Below are 22,663 nucleotides of genomic sequence, written 5' to 3'. Positions count from 1 at the left end.
AGATATCACATTACATAAGCAGATTAGTAAAGGAAGTTGGTTGTGTAAATGAGAAAAATAAAAAAATGTAAAAGGAGAAATAAAAAGAACTCAGAAAAAAAGATTATGAATAGTGTATTACAATACGTATAAGAAAGGTTTAAAGAAAAAAAAGAAGATAGTGATGAAACAAGGAAAGTAAAAAAAGTTAACAGAAAAGGAAAATGGAGTTGGAAAATGAGATTTCTTTACATGAGTTAAATAACATATTAGGACAAGTAAATATGGATTCAGCTGCAGGAATAGGCTATGAAATCTATAAAAATAAGGAACTGGCAAAATAAGTAAAGATTTTGAATGAGTGGTTAAATTATGTTTTTATGTATAAAAACTATGTAGCAGAATACTTAAATTCATAATTTATAAAACTGGAGACTGATAGTACTGAATAATAATGATTATAAGATCTTTATGAAAATAATACAAAAATGTTTTGAAACAAACATGGAAAATATAATGGATGATAGTGTATATAAATATATGTGTGTGTGTGTGTGTGTGTGCGTGCATGTGTGTGTGTGTGTGTGTGTGTGTGTGTGTGTGTGTGTGTGTGTATATATATAGAGATGTGTGTGTGTGTGTGTGTGTGTGTGTGTGTGTGTGTGTGTGTGTGTGCGCGCGTCTGTGTATTATGAAGGAGAAGGGTTTTCAAGAATTATTAATGACAGAGAAATTGTGGATGATATTATGAATAGAAAAGAAGAAGTGAAAATCATAATAGGAGACCTTAATAAGGCATTTAATACAATTGGACCTGAAATATTATGGGTAATAATGAAAGAATATGGTATAAGTGAGAAAGTTAGGTAATTATGTATGTCAGTGACTGGTAATAATAAACTAAAAATACCTGTAAATGGCTGGCTAAGCCAAAAGGTACTTATGAATAGTGGTGTAAGACAAGGATGTGCAATGAGGTGTACACTTTTTGAATAAGTTATGAATGTGATAGTATGTGAAATAAATTACAAAATGAAGGAGGCAGGATATATAGCACCTGAAGGGTTAATTATTCTAGCATGGGTGCCACCCATCCCATTATCAGTTGGATATTCATGGGTTAAGCTACCTTATCCCATTGCCCACATGTAAAGCATGGGGACTTCAAAAGTCCCACTTTTCAATCTCACCGAATCACTGTAGAAAAGCCACAAATATCTCCATTTTTTCCACGACACTTTGGTTATGTTACCAACCTGGATATGCAGGCAGAGCTACTCCCTGTTAGGTCTGGGTGTTGTGAATCATGCAGTAATTGGCTGCAACTCATGAAGGGAGCAGGGATTGAGACAGGACGAGCCCTACAAAGTTGCGGCATTAGAGCATTTTTTTTTATTAGCACTTCTACAGTTGCTAATAGAGGACTGGGATTTGTCTTTTTTTTTACAGTCAGAGTCAGCCAGCCAACATGCCACTCCAGTAGCCAGAGCCAGCCAGCTAGCCACTCCATCAGCCAGAGCCAGCCGGCCAGCGAGCCACTCCAGCAGCTAGAGCCAGCTAGCCACTCCAGCAGCCATATCCAGCCGGTCAGCTAGCCACTCCAGCTGCCACAGCCAGCCAGCCAGATAGCCATTCTAGCAAGCAGCTAGCCAACTAGCCAATCCAGCAGCCATCCAGTTATCCACTCCAGTAGGGCCAGGAAAGTCAGCCAGCCAGTCAGATACTGCATCAGGGCAAGGGAAACCAGCCAGCCACTACAGCAGGGAAGCCACACAGCCAATCCAGCAGGGAAGCCAGCCAGCAAATCCAGCAGGGAAGCCAGGCAGCTATTCCTGCCGGAAAGCCAGCTAGCCCAGCAAAGACTGTGATTCTAGTGGTAAGTAAGTACAAATAGTATTTTATGGCTCTAGCTTTCTAAAAGTGGGAATATTGTGTTTTATTTCAATTTAACTTTTTAATGTTTAGAGGTAAATCGTGTGCACTGTACAGTATTTAAAATCTATGTAGTGGTTATTTTGAGATTTGTAAGTAATAGTTTTTAAAGGTATAAAAAGTGTGTGTGTGTGTGTGTGTGTGTGTGTGTGTGTGTGTGTGTGTGTGTGTGCACGCGCGTGTGTGTGTGTGTGTGTGTGTGTGTGTGTGTGTGTGTGTGTGTGTGTGTGTGTGCATGTGTGTGTGTGTGCGTGTGTGCATGTGCAATTTAATCTATAAATGTTGTGGTTGTTTTGGGATGATTTGGAAGCAGTAGTTCTTAAAGGCTTAATGTGTGTATAGAAGTTTTTTTTTATTTCTGGTGGCAGCAATCTTCATGGATATAATGTAGTGTGACTGATATATTTCTATTGTTATTGTGGCTGTTTCAGGGTACTTTGTGTTTACAGATGGAAATGTTTTGAGACAATTTGCACTTTTTTGGTGGAAATGTGTGCAATTTATTATTATTTTTTCAATGCTGTCTTCAAGAAGTTAAGATGTACTGCTATGAGTATTTTTATAGTGGCTATTTAGTGATGACTTGCAAGAACTACTTTTAAATGTGAAGATGTGTATGTATGTATAACTTTTTATTTTTTGAGGGGACATGTTCATAGATAAAACATAGTGCATTTGGTATTCTACTAGATACATGTCATTGGGGTTGTTTCAAGATAGTTTGTATTTATAAGTGGAAATGTCTGTATTTTATTTTTATGCTGTCTTCAATAAGTTTAAAATGTACTGCTTTGATTACAATACAAATATCACCGTGCTGCTGTTGGGCCTGTTCTTTATTGTAATGTTGTGCTGAGTAAATTACTGGTAAAGGTTTATTTCTATTTTTCTTATTCATTGCTGTGTTTGGAAGTAAATGTGTCCTTGGGCTCTGCTGTGCATTGTAATTTATTTTAGATAAACTGTTTAATAATGTCTTGCAAGAAATACTTTTAAAAGGGAAAATGTTTGCTTAACTTTACTTTTGGGGGGGGGGGGGTGCATGTTCAGAAGTTAATGCAGTACATTTGGAATTGTGCTAAAACATGTCATCATTGTTTCCGCATAGTTTGCTTTTATAAGCAGAAATGTGTGTATTTTATTTTTATGTCATCTTCAATAAGTTTAAAATGTACTGATTTAATTATAAAGCAAATATGGCCGTGCTGCTGTTGGGCCTATTCTTTATTGCGTCATTGTGCTGGGTAAATTCCTGTTATAGGTTTATTTGTATTCTTCTTATTAATTGCTGTGTTCAGAGGCAAATGAGGTCCATGGGGTTTGCTGTGCAATATAATTTATTTTAGTCTAGCGGTTTAGTGATGTCTTGTAAGAAGTACTTTTAAAAGGGAAAATGTTTGCTTAATTTTCATTTTTTTTGTGGGGGGCATATTCAGAAGTTAATGCAGTGCATTTGGAATTGTACTAAAACATTTCATCATTGTTTTAGGATAGTTTGCTTTTCTAAGTGGAAATGTGTGCATTTTGTTTCTAATGCTGTCTTCAATAAGTTTAAAATGTACTGCTTTGAGTATACTGCGAATATGGCTATGTGGTTATATATCATGAAATCAAACTTCCAAAATATCGAACACCATAAGTTCGAACTTGGAAGATTGAATTCGGATAACATTGAAACTTCAAAACAGCGAATTTTTTCCCAAGGAAAAAATTTGCTGTTCCGAAAAACACACACATAACACAATCACACCAAACACCTTCAAAACCTACACTAAACCTAAGATACACCACTATCTATGCACTATCCTTAACCCAGCCCTAACCCTAAAGTCCGTCAATATCGCACACTTACCTGATCCGTGCCCTAACCCTAAAGTCTGTCACTATTGCACACTTACCTGACCCGCGCCCTAACCCTAAAGTCCGTCACTACCTGTTCATACACTTACCTTGACCCGGTCTGAAAATGCTGAAGCTGCAGAAACAGCCAACCAAATTCTTTCCCTGGGAAAGAATTCGGGTTTCTCTGGCTTTGACATTCTCACCTTTCGAACTACCAAGTTTGGCCTTCCGGTATTTGGCTTTCTTCACGTTTGATTTCACAATAGGAACCCTGCTGTGCTGCTCTTTGGCCTGTTCTTTATTTCATCTTTGTGCTGGGTAAATTAGTGCTATAGCTTTATTATTTTGTTTTTTCTTAATTGCTGTGTTCAGAGGTAAATGGGGTCTATGGGGTGTGCTGCGCATTCTAATTTATTTTACAGTGGCTTTTTAGTGTTGATTTGCAAGAAGTACTTTAAAGTGAAAATACATGTATAACTTTATTTTTTGAGGGGTATGAGGCAATTTCAGTGGAAACATAATGCATTTGGTGTTCTACCAGCTTTGTTAATGTCAAGTTTTCAATTGCCAAAATGTTCCCCCCATTACATCATTAACTATTCTACCTTTTTAAATGGTCTGTTATGTTAATTCCCTTCTGTTCCATTCTTCAAGTCTTCAGTGAATCTATATTATAGAATTAGCTTTACAAACTACTTTATGTTTCAAATGCTAACGTTTTTATGCCAGTTTTCAGATGCCAATGTTTTTCAAGCCAGTTCTTTGTAATGACAGTGTTTCTAGCCAATTCATTTATGTGCCAATATGTTACTGCACCCACTAACACAGTTTTGCTAAATATGCTGCATATCAGGTAAGTACAGACTTAAGAATGAAGACAGCAGCAGCTTCATCGCAGTCAGCCAGCAACAAGAGAATGTGCAAGTGGCAGGATGTTGGAAAATGGAATTCGACTGGATTGAGAGATGCGGTGATGTAAAAACATTTTGCAGGTACTGCACAAAAGAATTTCTAGTGACCCACACTGGAAGAAACGATATTGCACGACAAGAGGCAACCGAACAACATAAGACTGCTATTCTTCAAGCAAAATTCAGTCACCTGATGACAATGTGGGCAAGAAACACAAACCTTGAGGGACCAGAACTTAGGATCATTGCAGCAGAAGCCTCTGAGGTGTTCCAATCTCTTAAGCACAATATTTACTATAACAATCTGGACTGTGTAAAATTAGCCCATCAGTTGTATATCGACTCAGATATCACTAAAACAATCTTGTGGAAGAACCAAGACTGAAGCCATTGCTGAAAATGTTTTGGGACCTCACTCACTTGGAATGCCTCCTGCATGATCTTCAGAAACCAGACACTTCATTTGCATTATCATCAGATGCTTCCAACAAGAGGAACATAAAATTATTTCCACTTGTTGTGAGATATTTTTCCAAAGACATATGGGTGGTGAATGGTCTTTTGAAGTTCTATGAAGACCCTGATGAGTCTACCCAGTCTATATCACAATGGATTTCAAACATTATGGAAGGGTTCCTATCACGAAATCGAACATTGAGAACACCGAATACCGGAAGGCTGAACTTGGTAGTTCAAAAGTTGAGAATGTCAAAGCCGCGGAAACCCGAATTCTTTCCCAGGGAAAGAATTTGGTTGGCCTTTTCTGTGGCTTCGGCATTTTCAGACCAGGTCAAGGTAAGTATACGAATGGGTAGTGACGGACTTTAGGGTTAGGGCGTGGGGTCAGGTAAGTGTGCGATAGTGATGGACTTTAGGGTTAGGGTGCGGGTCAGGTAAGTATGTGATAGTGATGGGCTTTAGGGTTAGGGCACGGGTCAGGTAAGTGTGCAGTAGTGATGGACATTAGGGTTAGGGCACGGGTCAGGTAAGTGTGCGGTAGTGACGTACTTTAAGGTTAGGGCTGGGTTAAGGATAGTGCATAGATAGTGGTGTATGTTAGGTTTAGTGTAAGTTTTGAAGGTGTTTGGTGTGATTGTGTTATGTGTGTGTTTTTCAGAGTCTTGTGTCTGTAATTTTCTTGCTGTGGTATTTGTAAAAGAAGAGTGCCCTTCACTCCAGAAGGCTAACTGTGTTCCCCACATAATTCATAATGTAGTCAAAAAAGCTGCAGCACAACTGCCTTATGATGTGGAAGTCTTTGTGATGAAACTTTTCAGCCATTTCTCAAATTCTGCCACAAGGACCAGAGACTTGAAAGATTTCTTTGAATTTTGCAGCACGAAATTTGAGAGTCTCTTAAGGCATGTGCCAACAAGGTGGCTGTCACTCCTGCCAGCCATTGACAGAGAAGTGAAAAATCTCCCAGTGCTCCAGTCATATTTTCCCTCCCAGGGAGAAGAGAAGAGGAGAACCCCCCCCCCCCCCAGCAGATATAGCAGTACTTTTCAGCTAATGAGCATGGTGAGAATGCATTGCCTACACTGCCCCAGTACTTTTTGCACTTTCTCAGTGTTGTTCTTGTGGATTTCAATGAACATATAAGTACATTAGAAAAAACAGCACTTACTGCCATGGAAACATTTTCAGTAATGGTCTCTCTCAAGGAAAAATTCCAGGCAAGAGCTGAAGATGCTTTCTTTGGGCACTTATGAGCACATTAGACAGCACTTTTTTAACAAGCTGAAAAGAGACTTCATCGTGTTCTTGGAAACAGCAGTCATGTACTTAGAACAGCAGTTTGATTTTAGTGAAAACAACTGCTTGTTTACACTGACTAAATTATCTTTAACTGAGAGCTTTTTTTCAGTGACTTATTCAGTGTGACCACTGCCCTGAGTCTGCAGGACATAGATGAAGACCATATTTTTCGGGACTATTTAGCAAGTAAGCCCTTTCTCCAAGAATTATGTACCACAAGCTTATCTCCAGGAGAAAAGTGGCTGAAGCTTTTCAGAGAAGGGCCTGAGCTGACTGCACTATATCCACTAATTGCTAGGGTATTATCTAAACCAACATCAAATGCGTTCTCAGAAATAGTTTTTTTCTTTGGTGAAAAATAACTGGACAGATGTGCAAAACTGTTATAGTGTGGGCTTGTTTAATGCTGAGCTAATGATGACTATAAATTACCGGATGAAATGCAGTGAATTTTATTGAAATATTATATTAAATTGGGCACGTCTTCAGGCCATCAAATCAAATACAAAGTACACATTTTAAAATAAGTGATTTAGTTTAGTTTTCTTGTAGTATGCAGTATGTAGTTTTGTTCTTTTGAGTGTTTTCTTTTGCTTTAATTTACAATAAACATACTCTTAATGATATATGTTTAAAAAAAATTGTTGGGTGCTTGTGTGCAGTATGTAGATTTAGTTTTCTTCTGTATAAATAGTCCTGGTTAGTGTAATATGTAGAATTTAAGAGTATTTTACTTTTTAAAATAAACATAATTGTCTAATATGAGTAGTGTTATTTTTTTCTGTAAAATTTACTTATTGTGACAGCTGAGTAATGTGTATGTATTTTGCAGTAATGCTTCATTTTTACTGTTAAAGCTTCATAATTTAAATGGTTTGTGAGATTTCAGTATGCTATAATAACTCCATACTGCTGCACCCATAACTGCATCTCCTTCAAAACTCCTGTGGTTATGTCATGGTAGGGGTGTGGCCAGTGTCATATGGGCAACACCCCCATGTCCCACTTTGGCTCACTTAAAAGGTGGTAACCTTAAATTTCAGTTCTATTAACGTATGCAGATGATATTATAACTTTCAATAAAAATTTTAGGTGATGTAGTAAAGATAGGAGATATATATTTTACAATGAATTAAATTCCTGTGTTAGGTATAACATTTTGAAATAAAGATATAAGAAGAACTCAATGGGAAAACAGTAGAAGAATTAAAACAAACTTGTCTTTTCTGGAAAACATATAAATTATCATTCAGAAAAAAGGCCTGTTTGATAAATTCAGTATTGATGGGAAAACAGCATACTTAGCAAGTGTATTTATGTTGCCAACAGTATTTGAAAAGGAATTATTGCAGATAATTTTTCATTTATATGGTGTTCTAGATTAAACTCAGTAAAAAGTGGAATTTTGTATGTAAAAAGAGAAAAGGGGTTTAGGGCTAATTAACCCAGTGGTCAATGCTACTTCATTAAATTAATACAAAATGTTAAAGAGTATAAATGAAAAAGATGAGAAATTAGTAGTAAAACTACTAAAACATGGATATGATTAAATATGCATATTATAAGAATAGAAGTAAAGAACATTATTTATTTAATTTATTTACACTTGCTGACTAGGTAGTGTCTGACTGGGCCATGCAGCCAATTTTCAGTGGAGACTTGGGAAGAAAAGCTCTGTCAAGTAATAAATAGAAAACATAAGTGATAACAAAGTTGAAACAAATAAAATGTCTAAGTAAAATGAATGTGCAACACTGTAGTGCAATAATACATAAAGAAAATACAATAATAGTTGGCTTACATTAAACAGAATAACAAGTTCAAGAAACAAAAGATTTAACAAGAATTACAGGGAATTACAGGAATTGAAAAGAGGCAATTTTTTTTTTTTACCTAAGGAGTAGACAGCAGGGAAAATTAGTTGGAGAGCAGCGGAGAAGGCAAGAAAGGAGAAGTTTTATATAGTTAGAAGAGGTGGCAGCAGACAGTGAAGGAATTATCCTGGGACCATGCAAGACCAATGTCAGTGTTTAGTAAAGTATCCTTTTAGTAATGAATGATTTGAACTTGTGGCTGTCTGGATTTTTTATCATATGCTGAGGGAATGTGTTCTAGATTTTGGCAACTTCATGTGGGTAGAGGGAATGTCCATAGAAGTTGTTGGATTTAGTTACTTTAGAATTAATTTGTCAGATGATCTAAGGGATCTTGTGTTGTTATTTTGTTGGGCTAGGTTTGAGATGGCTGGACAGCTGTTGGCTTTATGGATTATGTTGTGTGCAGGGGTTACTTGGTTGAGTGATAATAGGCTAGGTAGCTCAATCCAATTGAGGTGGTGGAGGGGGCAACAGTAGTGAAATTTGTGCGGTTGGTTAGTGGCAAATTTTGCTATCTTGTTATAACAGTTTCCAAGGTGGTTTAAATTAGATTTGCACAGGTTGGTAAAGATTTGGGAGCAGTAAAGGAGGGTAGATAGTAGGTGGGATCTGGCCATTGCTAGTCTGGTGTGGTTGGATAGAAAAGGTTTTGCCCTGTAGACAGAGCCAAGTTTGCAGTGGACTTTTTTCAAAGTGATATGTTCATATCAAATTTTAAACAGTCATCTATTGTTACTCCTAGAAGCTTAGTTTGATTCACGTGTTTAATTTTTGATCCATTTGTGGAGTAGGTGGAGAAGGCAGAAGGGCTATTTTTAGTTTTGTTGAAGCTGAAGACCATCAGCTTAGTTTTGTTAGGGTTGAGTATCAATTGTAGATTGGTGAGGTAGATTTCTATGTCTTGTAGAGATTTTTGTGTTTTAACTTGGAATTTCTGAATAGTGGGGGCAGAGCAGATAAGAAAGGTGTCATCAGCATATTGAATAATGGAGGCTAGCTGAGTAGATGATGTGAGGTGATTGGTAAATAAGATGGGTCTATATTATATTTTTGAAAGGTTCAAACATCTAACACCATATAGTCGACACCATATCAGCAATGTTTGAAATTTCAAAAATATAATAAAAAATAAAAATAAAAAAACTATACTTACCTAAATGCTGTGGGCAGGGGGGCAAGCCCCCCTGCAACCCCCATGTGGGAGGCTGTGCCCCCCACACCCCCACTACTTAAATATTCCTACTATGAGATTGCACTGCATTGAAGTAAAGGGAAAATATTCCATACAGCAATTTCTGTGTTACGCACGCAACATTTCGACCAATCGGGTTTGCTCAATATGCATTTGCCATTTACAATTTTCGATCATGCAATAGGAACCCAATAAGATAAAGAAAAGGGGCCCAAGGGTGGATCCTTGGGATACTCCAGTAGAGATTGGGAGTAGGGTGGAGAGTTTGTTTTCCCATTTGGTATTTTACTGTTGGTTGGAAAGGTAGCTATGAAACCAGTTGATGGATGTAGGACTGAGGTTATAGTCAGCAAGAATTTGATGTGAAACTGTATCCAAAGCTTTGGACATAGCAAGGAAAATAGATGAGACTAGCTGACCTTCATTTTTGAGGAGGTTTGCAGAATTGGTGAAGCTAAGTAGAGCAGTGTTGGTATTGTGTTTGGGACGGAAGCCATGTTGTGTGCATGATAAAAGATTGTTCTTAAGGAAGTGGTCGAGGAGTTGGTGATGAATGCATTTTTCTAAAATTTTAGCTAGTGGGAAGAGAATAGTGACGGGTTGATAGATGGAGAAATCAGTAGAAGTACCGCCTTTGTGCAGTGGGGTTATATCTGATGTTTTCCAGAGTCGGGGGACATACTGTTCAGTAATAGAGCAATTGACTGGAATAGATACTGGATAGGAAATGGTGGTGGCAGCTATTCTCAGAAAATCATTTGGAAGGTGATCGGCAGTAAGAGAGCTGGGTTTTAGTTCGTTAAGGAGATTTTTATGAAGATGGTTTGAGTGGGTCTAATGTAGAATGAGTTGGTAGTAAAAGCTGTGTAGGAGGGTAGAGTTAAGGGTATGTTGGGGCTGTTTATGAGGGAGGCTATTGAAGTGATGAACTGAGTGTTAAATTGTGTTCCTATGCACTTGGTAGCATTGCTGTCTGCAGGTGTTGGGGTTGAGGGTTTCCCTGGGTTTAGAAGATCATGTATACATTTCCAAAATTTTGGGGTGTTTTTCTGGTATTTTTGTTGGCATACTTGAAAGTATGTTTTTTGTCATGTTTTATTTGTTTTTGGCTTTATTACATAGTTGCTGTAAGCTGTGAGGGATTCTTTGTTTTTTTTTTTGTACTTTGATAGTGTGATCAGGCCTTGTCCCTTTCTTTTAGAAGTTGTTTAGTAGCTTTAGTTAGCTAAGAAAGTTCTATGGTTTTGGTCTATATCTTTCTTAAGGGTGCTACTTTATTTAATATATCAAGGAAAGTTTTGTTAAAGTATTGTACAGTGAGATCTAACTGGAGATGTTTTATGGGTGACTAGTCGAATTGCTGAAGCAAAGTGTTGAATATAGTGGGGGAGAAGTTTTTTTTGCTTGTAGATATAATGAAATTTGATGTTATTAGGCTCATGTAAACTTTTCCTGAGAAGAAAGGTAGGTGAGTGGTCACTAAGTAAATCTGAAAGGCAACCTGTATGGTAGCTTAGGTTGGGTTTATTAGTTAGACTCCATTCTAATATGATTGCTTATTGGGATGTTTGTGCGTACAGGGGAGCTAATGATTGGACAGTAGTTGTAGAGATTAATGAAAATGGAAGGGTCAAGAGAGGAGCAGTTAAGCCAGTTAAGGTTAAAATCATCTAATATTAATGTTTCCTGACTGAAGGTAGTAGAAGCCCAGTAGAGGAGGTTTTCTGTAATTTTGGCCAGGGGACAGATAGGTAGCAATAATTATTATTATTGTTTTATGGAGGTTAATTTCTAGACGTGTATTAAAAGAAGAAATATAAAGTTATTTTATGTCACATAGGTTTTATGAAATGAAAGAATAAATTAAATTATGTTTAACTGTAAACTTTGATTTTAGCAATAATATTAAGTAAAATCAGATGGTGGTTATGGAAAAAGGAATGGGGGTCTAATACGGATGAAAATTTAGTATGATTGTAAAGTAAATTATGAATATGTATTAATAGATTTGTATATTTGTACGTTTTTAAATATTTATAACTATGTCAGTATGTTGTAAGTAAGGGTTCTTTTTGAATATAAATAAAGGACCCCTATTGTTTGATGGGTGCTGTGGCATCTTTTACAACTACCTGAGCTAGCACCAATTCAAGCAGATGGGACCTTGGTTTAATGTCTCAGAGCAAAATCCCAAAAAGGGAAGGCATCTCTGATCAGTATTAGCAGGAAACTTCGATCCCTCATAAAATCATCAAAGGCCAGTTTCGAAAGAAAAATTGCCCTAGACACTAAAGATAATCACAAGGCCTTCTTTAGTTATGTCAGGAACATGGGTGGAAACTCCCAGATATGCTCTGAATTGTTGCATAACGGTACAAAATATACCAAACCTACAGACATAGCCAACATCCTGGCAGACAGATTCAGCACAAACGTCTCCCCCCCTTCCCCCCCAAAGGAGCAAATGCCTATCCCAACTGAATGTAACCTCCCTGACACCACAGATGCACATGTGAAAGCTGCCCTCTCCAAAGCAAAAAACACAGCATCTATGGGACTGGACGGTGTCCCAGGCTGTGTCTTACACAAGCTCCAAGAAGAACTGAACCCTCACATTAAGTCACTGTTCAAACTTAGCCTTACTACAGGATATGTACCCAACGAATGGCGTACAGCTACAGTGATCCCACTCCACAAAGGTGGTGCCACAACGGATCCTGGAAACTATCGCCCCATAGGCCTAACTAGTCTGGTCTGTAAAGCTATGGAACATATTATCATGGAACTCATAAACAAAGACATTGGGAGCCTCCAGACACTGGACCCTACAAAATTTGGCTTTGTTAAGGGCAGATCTTGCCTCTTAAACCTAGTTGATTTCTTTGAAACAGTTACCAAAGCCATAGATGAGGGCAAGGTAGTCCACACAGCCTACCTGGACCTCGCAAAAGCCTTTGACACAATACCCCACTCAGGCATCATAAATAAGCTTACCAGCTTAAATATTAACCCCTATATCACAAGATGGGTTGCAAACTGGCTCAGAGATAGAACCCACATGGTCAGAATCGCAGGTGCCATGTCCGAATCCAAACCAGTTACAAGTGGCATCCCACAGGGCTCAGTTCTGGGACCTCTCTTGTTCGGTATATACTTCTTTGAGGTTCAGGCTAACACGGGGAGGATTATGACTGACAAAGTTCAACGATGATTGCAAACTGGGGGCCATAATCGAATCTCCAGCTGACACAAGCATCCTCCAAAAGGGTCTCACAGAGACGGATGCTTGGTGCCAGAGCCACGGCCTCAAGCTAAATGCTAAAAAGCGCATAGTCATCCCCTTTGGGAAAAACAAGGTGCCCACAAATTATCACATAGGTGGTAATCCATTAAGTACGGAAGAAGTAATTAGAGATTTGGGGACCAACGTAGATAGTAATCTCTCCTTTGATAATCACATTGCCAAAGTGGTTAGAAAGACCTCCTATATAGCCCACCTTATCATGAAAGGGTTTGCATCTAGATCAAGAGAGTTCATTGTGCCCCTCTACTCGTCACTCATCAGGCCCATAATTGAATACAATGCCCCTTTTGGGATGCACCTTACCTGACACCTGCAGCAACTGGAGAGACCCCAAAAGTACCTCACCAAGAGGATCATGGGCTACAAACAGATGTCCTATGCAGCTCGACTAAAGAAACTCCAGCTCTACTCAGTTGCTTACCACCTACTCAGAGGCGATCTATGCCTGACATACAAAGCCATGTCAAAGCCAGAATTAATGGACATGCTCCACCTCAAAAAATCCAAGTCCCTTAGAGCTACATGCTCCAGGGACCTAAACCTCAGCACAAAAATAAATAGGACATGCTGGAGGGACAGATTCATTTACCAGAGGCTCCCCTCACTCTGGAATAGAATCCCAATTCATGTTAGACATAGCCCCTCACGGACCCTCTTAAAGCGAAATCTGGACGCATGGATGGGAAATCACAAATTCACCCCTGGGATCTCTTCTGTGTCCCTGCTAGACAGAGGCACAGTAAACTAATCTTAAAAGGGTACCTTCTGTGACCTACTTTACAGAGGCACAGTAGGCTAATCTAATAGGGAGGCAGAAGCCAAATACACTCTGGCTAGGCTTATAAATGCCCTAGGGCAGATAGCCTAGTATCTACCTATGAACCTATAATCCCATTGACTATACTCTATAGTACTTGAGGCTCTAGAGAAGAAGGAAATTACTGATGTTGAAAGTATGGAGAGTTGTAAAAATGTTATGTAAAAACATTTAGGTTACTGGGCATGTGTGCACTGGAACACAGAGGTAGGATATACTTTATACTCACCTCATTACCTGAGAGAAGTCAGAAGGTGAAATTTTGGAGAAAAGACAGAGTGAAACAAAAGATGTAAAACGCAGCTAGAAAAGGAGAATTCAAGAGAGATATGAGAACATACTACCTTGGTGAGAAACTGATAGGGCTCCAGAATGTCCTACCTGAGGCAGTTCTACTATGTAGCTCATAGGGTTCCAGAATGTCCTACCTGAGGCAGTTCTACTATGTAGCTCATAGGGCTCTAGAATGTCCTACCTGAGGCAGTTCTACTATGTAGCTCATAGGGTTCCAGAATGTCCTACCTGAGGAAATTCTACTATGTAGCTCATAGGGTTTTAGAATGCCCTACCTGAGGCAGTTCTACTATGTAGCTCATAGGGTTCCACAATGTCCTACCTGAGGCAGTTCTACTATGTAGCTCATAGGGCTCCAGAATTTCCTACCTGAGGCAGTTCTACTATGTAGCTCATAGGGCTCCAGAATGTCCTACCTGAGGCAGTTCTACTATGTAGCTCATAGGGTTCCAGAATGTCCTACCTGAGGCAGTTCTACTATGTAGCTCATAGGGTTCCAGAATGTCCTACCTGAGGCAGTTCTACTATGTAGCTCATAGGGTTCCAGAATGTCCTACCTGAGGCAGTTCTACTATGTAGCTCATAGGGTTCCAGAATGTCCTACCTGAGGCAGTTCAACTATGTAGCTCATAGGGCTCCAGAATTTCCTACCTCAGGCAGTTCTACTATGTAGCTCATAGGGTTCCAGAGTGTCCTACCTGAGGCAGTTCTACTATGTAGCTCATAGGGTTCCAGAATGTCCTACCTGAGGCAGTTCTACTATGTAGCTCATAGGGCTCCAGAATGTTCTACCTGAGGCAGTTCTACTAAGTAGCTCATAGGGCTCCAGAATGTCCTACCCAAGGCAGTTCTACCATGTAGCTCATAGGGCTCCAGAGTGTCCTACCTGAGGCAGTTCTACTATGTAGCTCATAGGGCTCCAGAATGTCCTACCTGAGGCAGTTCTACTATGTAGCTCATAGGGCTCCAGAATGTCCTACCTGAGGCAGTTCTACTATGTAGCTCATAGGGCTCCAGAATGTCCTACCTGAGGCAGTTCTACTATGTAGCTCATAGGGCTCCAGAATGTCCTACCTGAGGCAGTTCTACTATGTAGCTCATAGGGCTCCAGAATGTCCTACCTGAGGCAGTTCTACTATGTAGCGCATAGGGCTCCAGAATGTCCTACCTGAGGCAGTTCTACTATCTAGCTCATAGGGCTCCAGAATTCCTACCTGAGGCAGTTCTACTATGTAGCTCATAGGGTTCCAGAATGTCCTACCTGAGGCAGTTCTACTATGTAGCTCATAGGGTACCAGAATGTCCTACCTGAGGCAGTTCTACTATGTAGCTCATCGCAGGAGATGAAAGCTTGTTGGACAGAGGAAGAAAAGGTCAGAACAAACATAGCAAGACAGAAACTCTCCAAGGCTATCTGAAATATGTGGATGAACTTTTTTTTTTTTTTATCCCCTACTGCCTGCTAACCATCAGGCCTCTCACAATCAGTCGTCCTATATGTTTCATATTTGGGACATGTGCAGATTGTGGGAGATTGTCAACCTTGCAGCCATCAGGGAATTTATGTTTTTTTTTTCTGGTTAAGGGTCCTAGCCCTGATCCCAATGGAAGACTTGCACATCTGTCAGTATGAGGACTTACTATGCCCTTTTCTGCCTCCTGCATAACTCCCATGAATGCAACTGCATGGACATGACTTATTACAGCCAAACATAGATCTTCAGCCAATATGATACATAACATATGCCCATATGCCCTGTATTCCTGTTCAGTAGAGCTGGCATTGCAGTGAGCCAGATTGCCTCCTTACCATCCCAAGATGGGTAAGTTGTTTTCAGTTGCTCACTTGCACCATCCCTTGTCGATTCCTCCACCTTGATACCAAGGCACGTAGGGTGCAGTTAGTGCATATATCATGAAGCCAACTGCAATAATCGAAAGGATGTGAAAAACTACTAGTCATTTTTCATCAACACCTTTATATGTTAAAAAAATGGATATTTCAGTATTTTTAGTAGCCTAGGTGGATCAAGTAATTGTATTTTTTCCCAGCTTTGTATTATCTGTATTTGTGTAGTTCATGGAAGCTATGACAGTACTTTTTTTCACGTTATAAATAGCTTTATGTGTCTGTCTGGATATAGACTGTCACATTATTTGACTAGAAACTACTGTGGATGAGTTAAGTTCACATGATATCAATGAAGGGATTTATTTCTGAATATTAGGGGGCACCTCACAGGTGAAGTGCAAATGGATTTCCTTAACTCTTCTGTGTATATTTCTGTGGATATGATTACTGAGCAACAAGACAAGACAAAAATAAATGTATTAATCATCAGAATCCTACACAAAACGTTGACATTAATAAATGCACATGATAGACAACTGAATGGACATTATGTTATGGTAATGATATATTTTATTATATAGCCACTGCATTTAGTATATGTGAACATTAAAGATATCTGCAGATTAACTGTGATACACTCAGTATTATACCATGACCCCCCCAAAACGTGCACGCTGATTGGCCAGCATGCCCGTTGTAAATCGAGTTATACTAATGGAAAAAGGTCCGGTCGCCCGGACTTTTTTCCATTAGTATAACTTCGTTTAAAACACTGTCTCGCTATGTTAAATGGGTTTAACATAGCGAGACAGCTTTAAAATAAGCAACGGAGATCTCCGTTGCTTATTTTAAAGCTGTCTTGCCATGTTAAACCCATTTAACATAGCGAGACAGTGTTTTAAAAAGCAATGGAGAAAGCAAGATCTCCGTTGCTTTTTAGTGTCTCGCTATGTTAAATGAGTTTAACATAGCGAGACAGTTAAAATAAGCAACGGAGATGTCCGTTTATTTTAAAACTGTCTCACTATGTTAAACTCATTTAACATAGCGAGACACTAAAAAAAAGCAACGGCGATCTTGCTTTCTCCGTTGCTTTTGCCCACAGCTCTGATGTACTGCGCAGGCACGCAGTACATCAGAACTGCCGCGGATGCCAGACATCTGCGGAAGGGCAGTAAACAGGCATTATACTATGCCATTATTTAAGAAAAGTAATAGTTTCTTTTCTTAAATAATGTCATGGTATAATAGCAATAACCCACTTCTGGGTGAGGGTAATGCTAAATTTACCCACGGTTGGCTTTGTTTGGTCCTTCGGGCTTCGCCCACGGGACCAAACCACACCAACCGTGGGTAAATTTAGCATTACCCACACCCAGGCGTGGGTTATTGCTGTAATATTGCGTACCAGGATATATAAACATCAGATTAGTTCTAATTTTAGTAATGCATACTTTTGTAAATATGTATTTTGCACACATGCTTCTCAAAATAGTATTGTTGTGTTTACAAAAAACAAAATTCCCATACTTGCATTAACTGTAGTAACATAGATAATAACTACTAAAATTATGTACCTGCATTAACTGCAGTTACATAGGTAATAGCTACTAAAAGTATAATAAACGGATTAGGTATGTGCTATTAATGAAACTATGTATTCACTGCTGTACTCTGTTCATTTTCTGTTAAGTGAAGCTGAATGATTACCTTATGGAGTCAGAGTCCAGGAAACAATGCGCAGCAGAAATAAGCCATCTGTTGGAAACAAGAGATGCACCGCATATGTGTCCATACATCCCCATCTGCAGACTAACTTGCCAGGGCCATTTCCCAGATCTTGCATCTTCACCACCGACAATTTTTGTTTTTTTCCTTGGTCTTGTTCCACAAGCTTAAAAATATATTACATCATTACAAATGGGACTAGCATAAAATGTAAGCTGCTTCAATGAAATAATTAACCGCATCACTTCTATGACCGTTGAAAAGACTCACTAATGTTAGAACAGTCAGTTAGTGCACCAGCTGTATCATGATATCCCTGCTTTAATACTAATAAGTTGGCAGAAATTTTAATTAATATAGATTAAGATATACATACTAATGTTCTACTGATAAATTATGTTATAGAATATTAGTGAAGCTCTTAGGTATCAATTTGAACTTAGATCTAATTGTTTCTAGTAACAAACTGAGATTATTTTATGTATGCATTTGTGCTTGGATCTAATTGTTGTTAGTACCAGTGTATGCCTGATCTATTCACTTTTATCAAACTTAATTACATAACTCATGCTACTTAGCATACTATTTTAAAATGTTTTCTTATTGACTTTTTAACAAATATCATTTATATCATATATGCCAATTCCTGGGACTTTTCTCCCAGGACCTTGACTGAAAAAGAACTTCAGTACAGTTGGAGAACTTAGTCATTAAAACATAAATAAACATACAGAAAACAAAGTCAGATTTTTTTTTCAGAATTGTATTTTTATATTCATGTATTTGCAGTTTAACCTATGACTGTATGTTTGCCGCATCACCAACTGTTTTTTTTTCCAAAGTAGGATACTACCTAGGTTCATAGGGAAATACTTGGCTAACTGCCTTGCAAAGCCATTTTAAGCCTAGCTGTGTTATCCCACCACATATTCCCCTTACCATGATTTTCATTCATACTTCCCATTTCTGAATGAATATTTCTGAGGTCATGCCACTAAATATTGAAAGGGTACCCTGCTTCAGGACAGGGCATTTAGTTCATTAGTATCACAGAGGGCAGTCCTGGGGTAAATTTCCTTATTCCCATCCATTTATCTAAGTTGTGTTTGAATATTGGCAGGGATGAGCTTTGTTTAGATGGATGGGAAGTCTGTTTCAGAGAAGAGGTATCCTCTTGGATATGTACCTGTCCCTCCAAACTACTCAGTTTATGATGCAGAAGAGGATGAAGTCTCTGGATCAGCTATTTCTGCTACCATTTGACTTGCAGATGTACAGTAGGTCCATTAGTACTGGATCAGAGGATGCCTTACAGGCCAGGCACAAATTACCTTTAATAGTCTATGAGACTGAGTATAGTGATATGGCTTTGACGCAGTCCGTATACGTCATGGGGCTTAGTCCCTGAATCTCTTTCCGGGAAACCTCTGTAGGTGCTCTTGTTTTTGCATTTGTCTGCAAAGTTACATACCAAAGGGGTCACTGTACTCATTGATAGGCCTAATGAGTGCTGAGTATAGTTGGACAATGACAACAATGGACCAAGTTACTATCCCTTTGCGTATAAGTTGAGCAGTATAGAAGGACTTCCTCACAACAGTAATCACATGTTGGTCAAATGCTAGGTCACCATCTGGATCATCTTAGAGGTGTATTTTCAAGATGGTAGTCTCCCAAGAATGTTGGTTTCCCAAAGAATGCAGTAATGGACTTTTTGGCATTTAGCTTTAGTCCATGACTCTGGCACAAGTTATTTGTTTGGGATAAGCTCTCCTGGAGGATGGTTGAGTCTTTTGGGGGATTCAGTGACTGCTCCCAGCTTGCAGTCATCTGCAAACAAACTTGGTCAAACAAAGACCTTCATGTTTGCTTGGACTTCTGTGAAGTAGATGCTAAACAGGAGTGGTCCCAGCACTGAACTCTGTGGGACACAATGTTTCCTGGACTTTAATACAAATACTCTTGACTAAATAGTGCACACTCCAACCAGAAGTTCAAACATATTGGACTAAATACTCATCAATATGGGAGAATGCTACCCCCCCCCCCAAGTCATGTTGTCACTGGTGAAGTCGGCTCACAAAGTTGTCTCCTTCGAAATTAAAATCAACATAGAGAACCCAGTAAAACCTGTAAGAGTTAGGAACTATTCTAAAGCAAACTACACCCTATTAAGGGACAGTTTGTCAAAATTCAATGCCCCTCTGAACCCTGAGTTCACCGCAACTTATGCAGAAGTGTTCAAAGAAACCCTGTAAACTATGTAAATGGCTGCAAAGAAACTGATGTACTTACCAGAAGTAAACTCAAAACAAACTCCGAAAACAAACCACACTGGTGGAATCTTAACCTTAACAAGGTATATAACAAAAAGAAAAAGTCATGGCCAAAATCGGAAAGAGCAACTCATAGTGACAAGAGCTCACTAATTAAACTAAACAGGAAACTAAGAGAACTACTTAAATCAACAAGGCCAATTACGAGGTCAAGATAGCCTCTTAGGCTAAAGATAACCACAAATCCTGCTACAGCTATGTGTGAAACCTTAAAGGTAACACACAGAAGTGTGCTGAACTGGTGGCAAATAGTACCACCTTTACTGGGCAGAGTGACACAGTGAATTTGCTGGTTGACTAATTCATCTCTAACTTCACTCCCCACTCTTCCCCTGATTCCTCCCATGAAATCCCTACTAGCATAACCCCCTCAACTATTAACAGGGAGCAGGTCCTGGAGGCACTCATTAAGGCCAAAAACATAGCCTCAATGAGCCCAGACAGTATCCCAGGTTATCTCCTAAATAGCTTGAAACATGACCTATCAGGAACTTTTGATTCACCTTTGAATTACAGCTTCAAAATAGGCTACATAACACACGAAAGGAGAACTGCAATGGTTATTCCTTTTCACATGGGTGGACCATCAACCGACCCAGGAAACTACAGATTCATTAGTCTGACTAGTCTAAAATGCAAAGCCATGGAATGGATTATCATGCAAATGATTAGCAAATTCATTGGCAACCTGAAAACACTGGACCCATCCTAGTTTGGTTTTGTCAAAGGAAGGTCATACCTACTTAACCTGGTAAACATTTTTAAAAGGTTCACCCAGGCAATGGATGAGGGGAACACGGTGCATACCACCTATCTAGACCTGGTTAAGGCATGTGATATATTACCCCACTCAAGTATTGTTGACAAACTCACCATATTAGGCATAAATCCTTACATAACTCATTGGATTGTCAGCTGTCTCAGAGATAGGACCCAAAAAGTCCAAATTGGCAAGACCAATTCCACCAAGAGACCGGTCACCAGTGGAGTACCTCAGAGCTCATTGCTGGGCCGGCCCTGCTTGGTGTCTACTTCTCAGAGGTCAAGGATAATGTCAAGGTCCTCTGGCTCACCAAGTTTGCAGATGACTATCATAGATTTCCCCATGACACTAACATCCTGTGGGAGGGTCTAACACAGATGACTGGTGCCAAAGCCATGGTTTAAAACTCAATGCCAAGTACATTATAGTGCCTTTAAGGTTAATAACTTTATCAATAAGACATCACTAAGAACTGACCAGCAGTTATTGATTTGAGAAAATATGTAGACAGTAATCTGCCTTAGACCAACATGTAACCAAGGTAGTAAGGAAATCATTCTATGTCACCCATCTTATGGGTAAGGGTATGGCATGTAGGTCTAAGGAGTCATAGTACCACTTTATTCATCCCTTATTAGACCTATCATTAAGTACAATTCCCCCTTCAGAATGTACTTGACAATGCATATACGACAGTTTGAATGCCCACAGAGATTCTTCACCAAGAGAATCAAGGGTTTTAACTCATTGTCCTATACAGATTGCCTTAAAGCCCTATCATCAGCTGTCATTTTTCCTATTTTACATATGGGGTTGTGGTGTTCTGTCAGCTTTTTCCACTTCTCTCAGTTCAATGCCACATTCCTACCTTCTTCAACAGTCATGCCTGATTGTCACAGATCTTCAGTCACACAATCCATCCATTTCTTTACTGTACATTCTTGTTGCCTCTTGCCTTTCTTCCTTTCTCTCCCAAATCTTCTTCACCAGATCATCTTCTGCTTACCTGCACATAATCCTGAAGTACTATAAAGTGTTCTGTTTGACTTTGTAATTGGCATTATGTTGGCTTCTGTTCTGATTTAATAACGTATTTGTCCCACAGTGTTCATCCTAACACTTATTTCAGGCACTTCATATCCTCCAGTTCCATAATTGCTCTGTCTTCACTGCTGAGGTTTTTTCACCATACACACTATTGGTCTCGCATCTGTTTTGTACACCTTACTTTTCAGCTTCTCTGGCATTCTTCTGTCACACATTATCCCTGACACCCTGTTCCATTTTCCTGCAGTCCTTCTGGTTCTAGTTTTAACATCCTCATTCAGACTTCCGTTCTCCTCAATCATCCCTTAAGGTACTCAGTCCTTCTGATTCTAACTTTAACAGTCTCATTCAGACTTCTGTTCTCAATAACACCTGAAGATACTCAGTCCTTCTGATTCTAGCTTTAACATCCTCATTCAGACTTCCATTCTCCTCAATCACACCTCAAGTTACTTGAATGAACTTGTTCCACTTTTTATCCTTCTGTCTCAGTTTTCATATTTTTTTTGATTTCCCCTATTTGCTGCAACAACACCTGTTTTGTCTGCACTTGGTTTCATTCCGTGCGCCTACAGTTTAGTACGTGATCCTGAGTGGCCTAGACAAGGGACATGAAAGTAGATGTACCTCTCTCAGAAGTAAATATCATCAAATACTCAAATAATTAATGTGGAAAATAACTAGCTTTGATCAAAACCAAATAAAAAATAACTGCCCTCAATTTTCCTAACAACATATTTGTATACAATTTTGAATTTCCTTATAATCGTCAACTTGCCATTTGGTAGTGAACACAATTTCAGAAAAGTATAATTTCTGCTACAGTGTTAAGAGCATCATGTCAGCTCACTGAAGGTAGATTTGGTGAGTGCAAACAGATCAAAAAAAGTTCCCCAAAATTGTCTGTAACCAACTCTAAGGTTGCACAACAGTGGAGGAAAAAGGCAAATTCCACTGTGGGTGAAAGTAGTTTCAGCAAACAGTATTCATGCTTCCACATACATCACATTCCTTTGGGTTATATTTAGTAA

The 22,663-nt window shown here is 39.0% G+C and overlaps 1 protein-coding gene across 1 annotated transcript in view; it reads right to left on the bottom strand.

Moving 5' to 3' along the window:
• LOC122802743 (suppressor of tumorigenicity 14 protein homolog) overlaps window positions 1-22,663 on the bottom strand; it is a 910,319-nt gene that overhangs the window by 104,138 nt on the left and 783,518 nt on the right. The window contains exon 15 of the mRNA XM_044072511.1: window positions 17,469-17,652. Within this exon, the coding sequence (XP_043928446.1) occupies window positions 17,469-17,652 (184 nt within the window). The remainder of the gene's footprint in view (window positions 1-17,468; window positions 17,653-22,663) is intronic.

Source organism: Protopterus annectens, chromosome 5.part0, assembly GCF_019279795.1.
Source record: "Protopterus annectens isolate FY-2018-M chromosome 5.part0, PAN1.0, whole genome shotgun sequence".
Classification (NCBI taxonomy): Eukaryota; Metazoa; Chordata; order Ceratodontiformes; family Protopteridae; genus Protopterus; species Protopterus annectens.
This window is presented reverse-complemented; position numbering and strand designations above follow the sequence as displayed.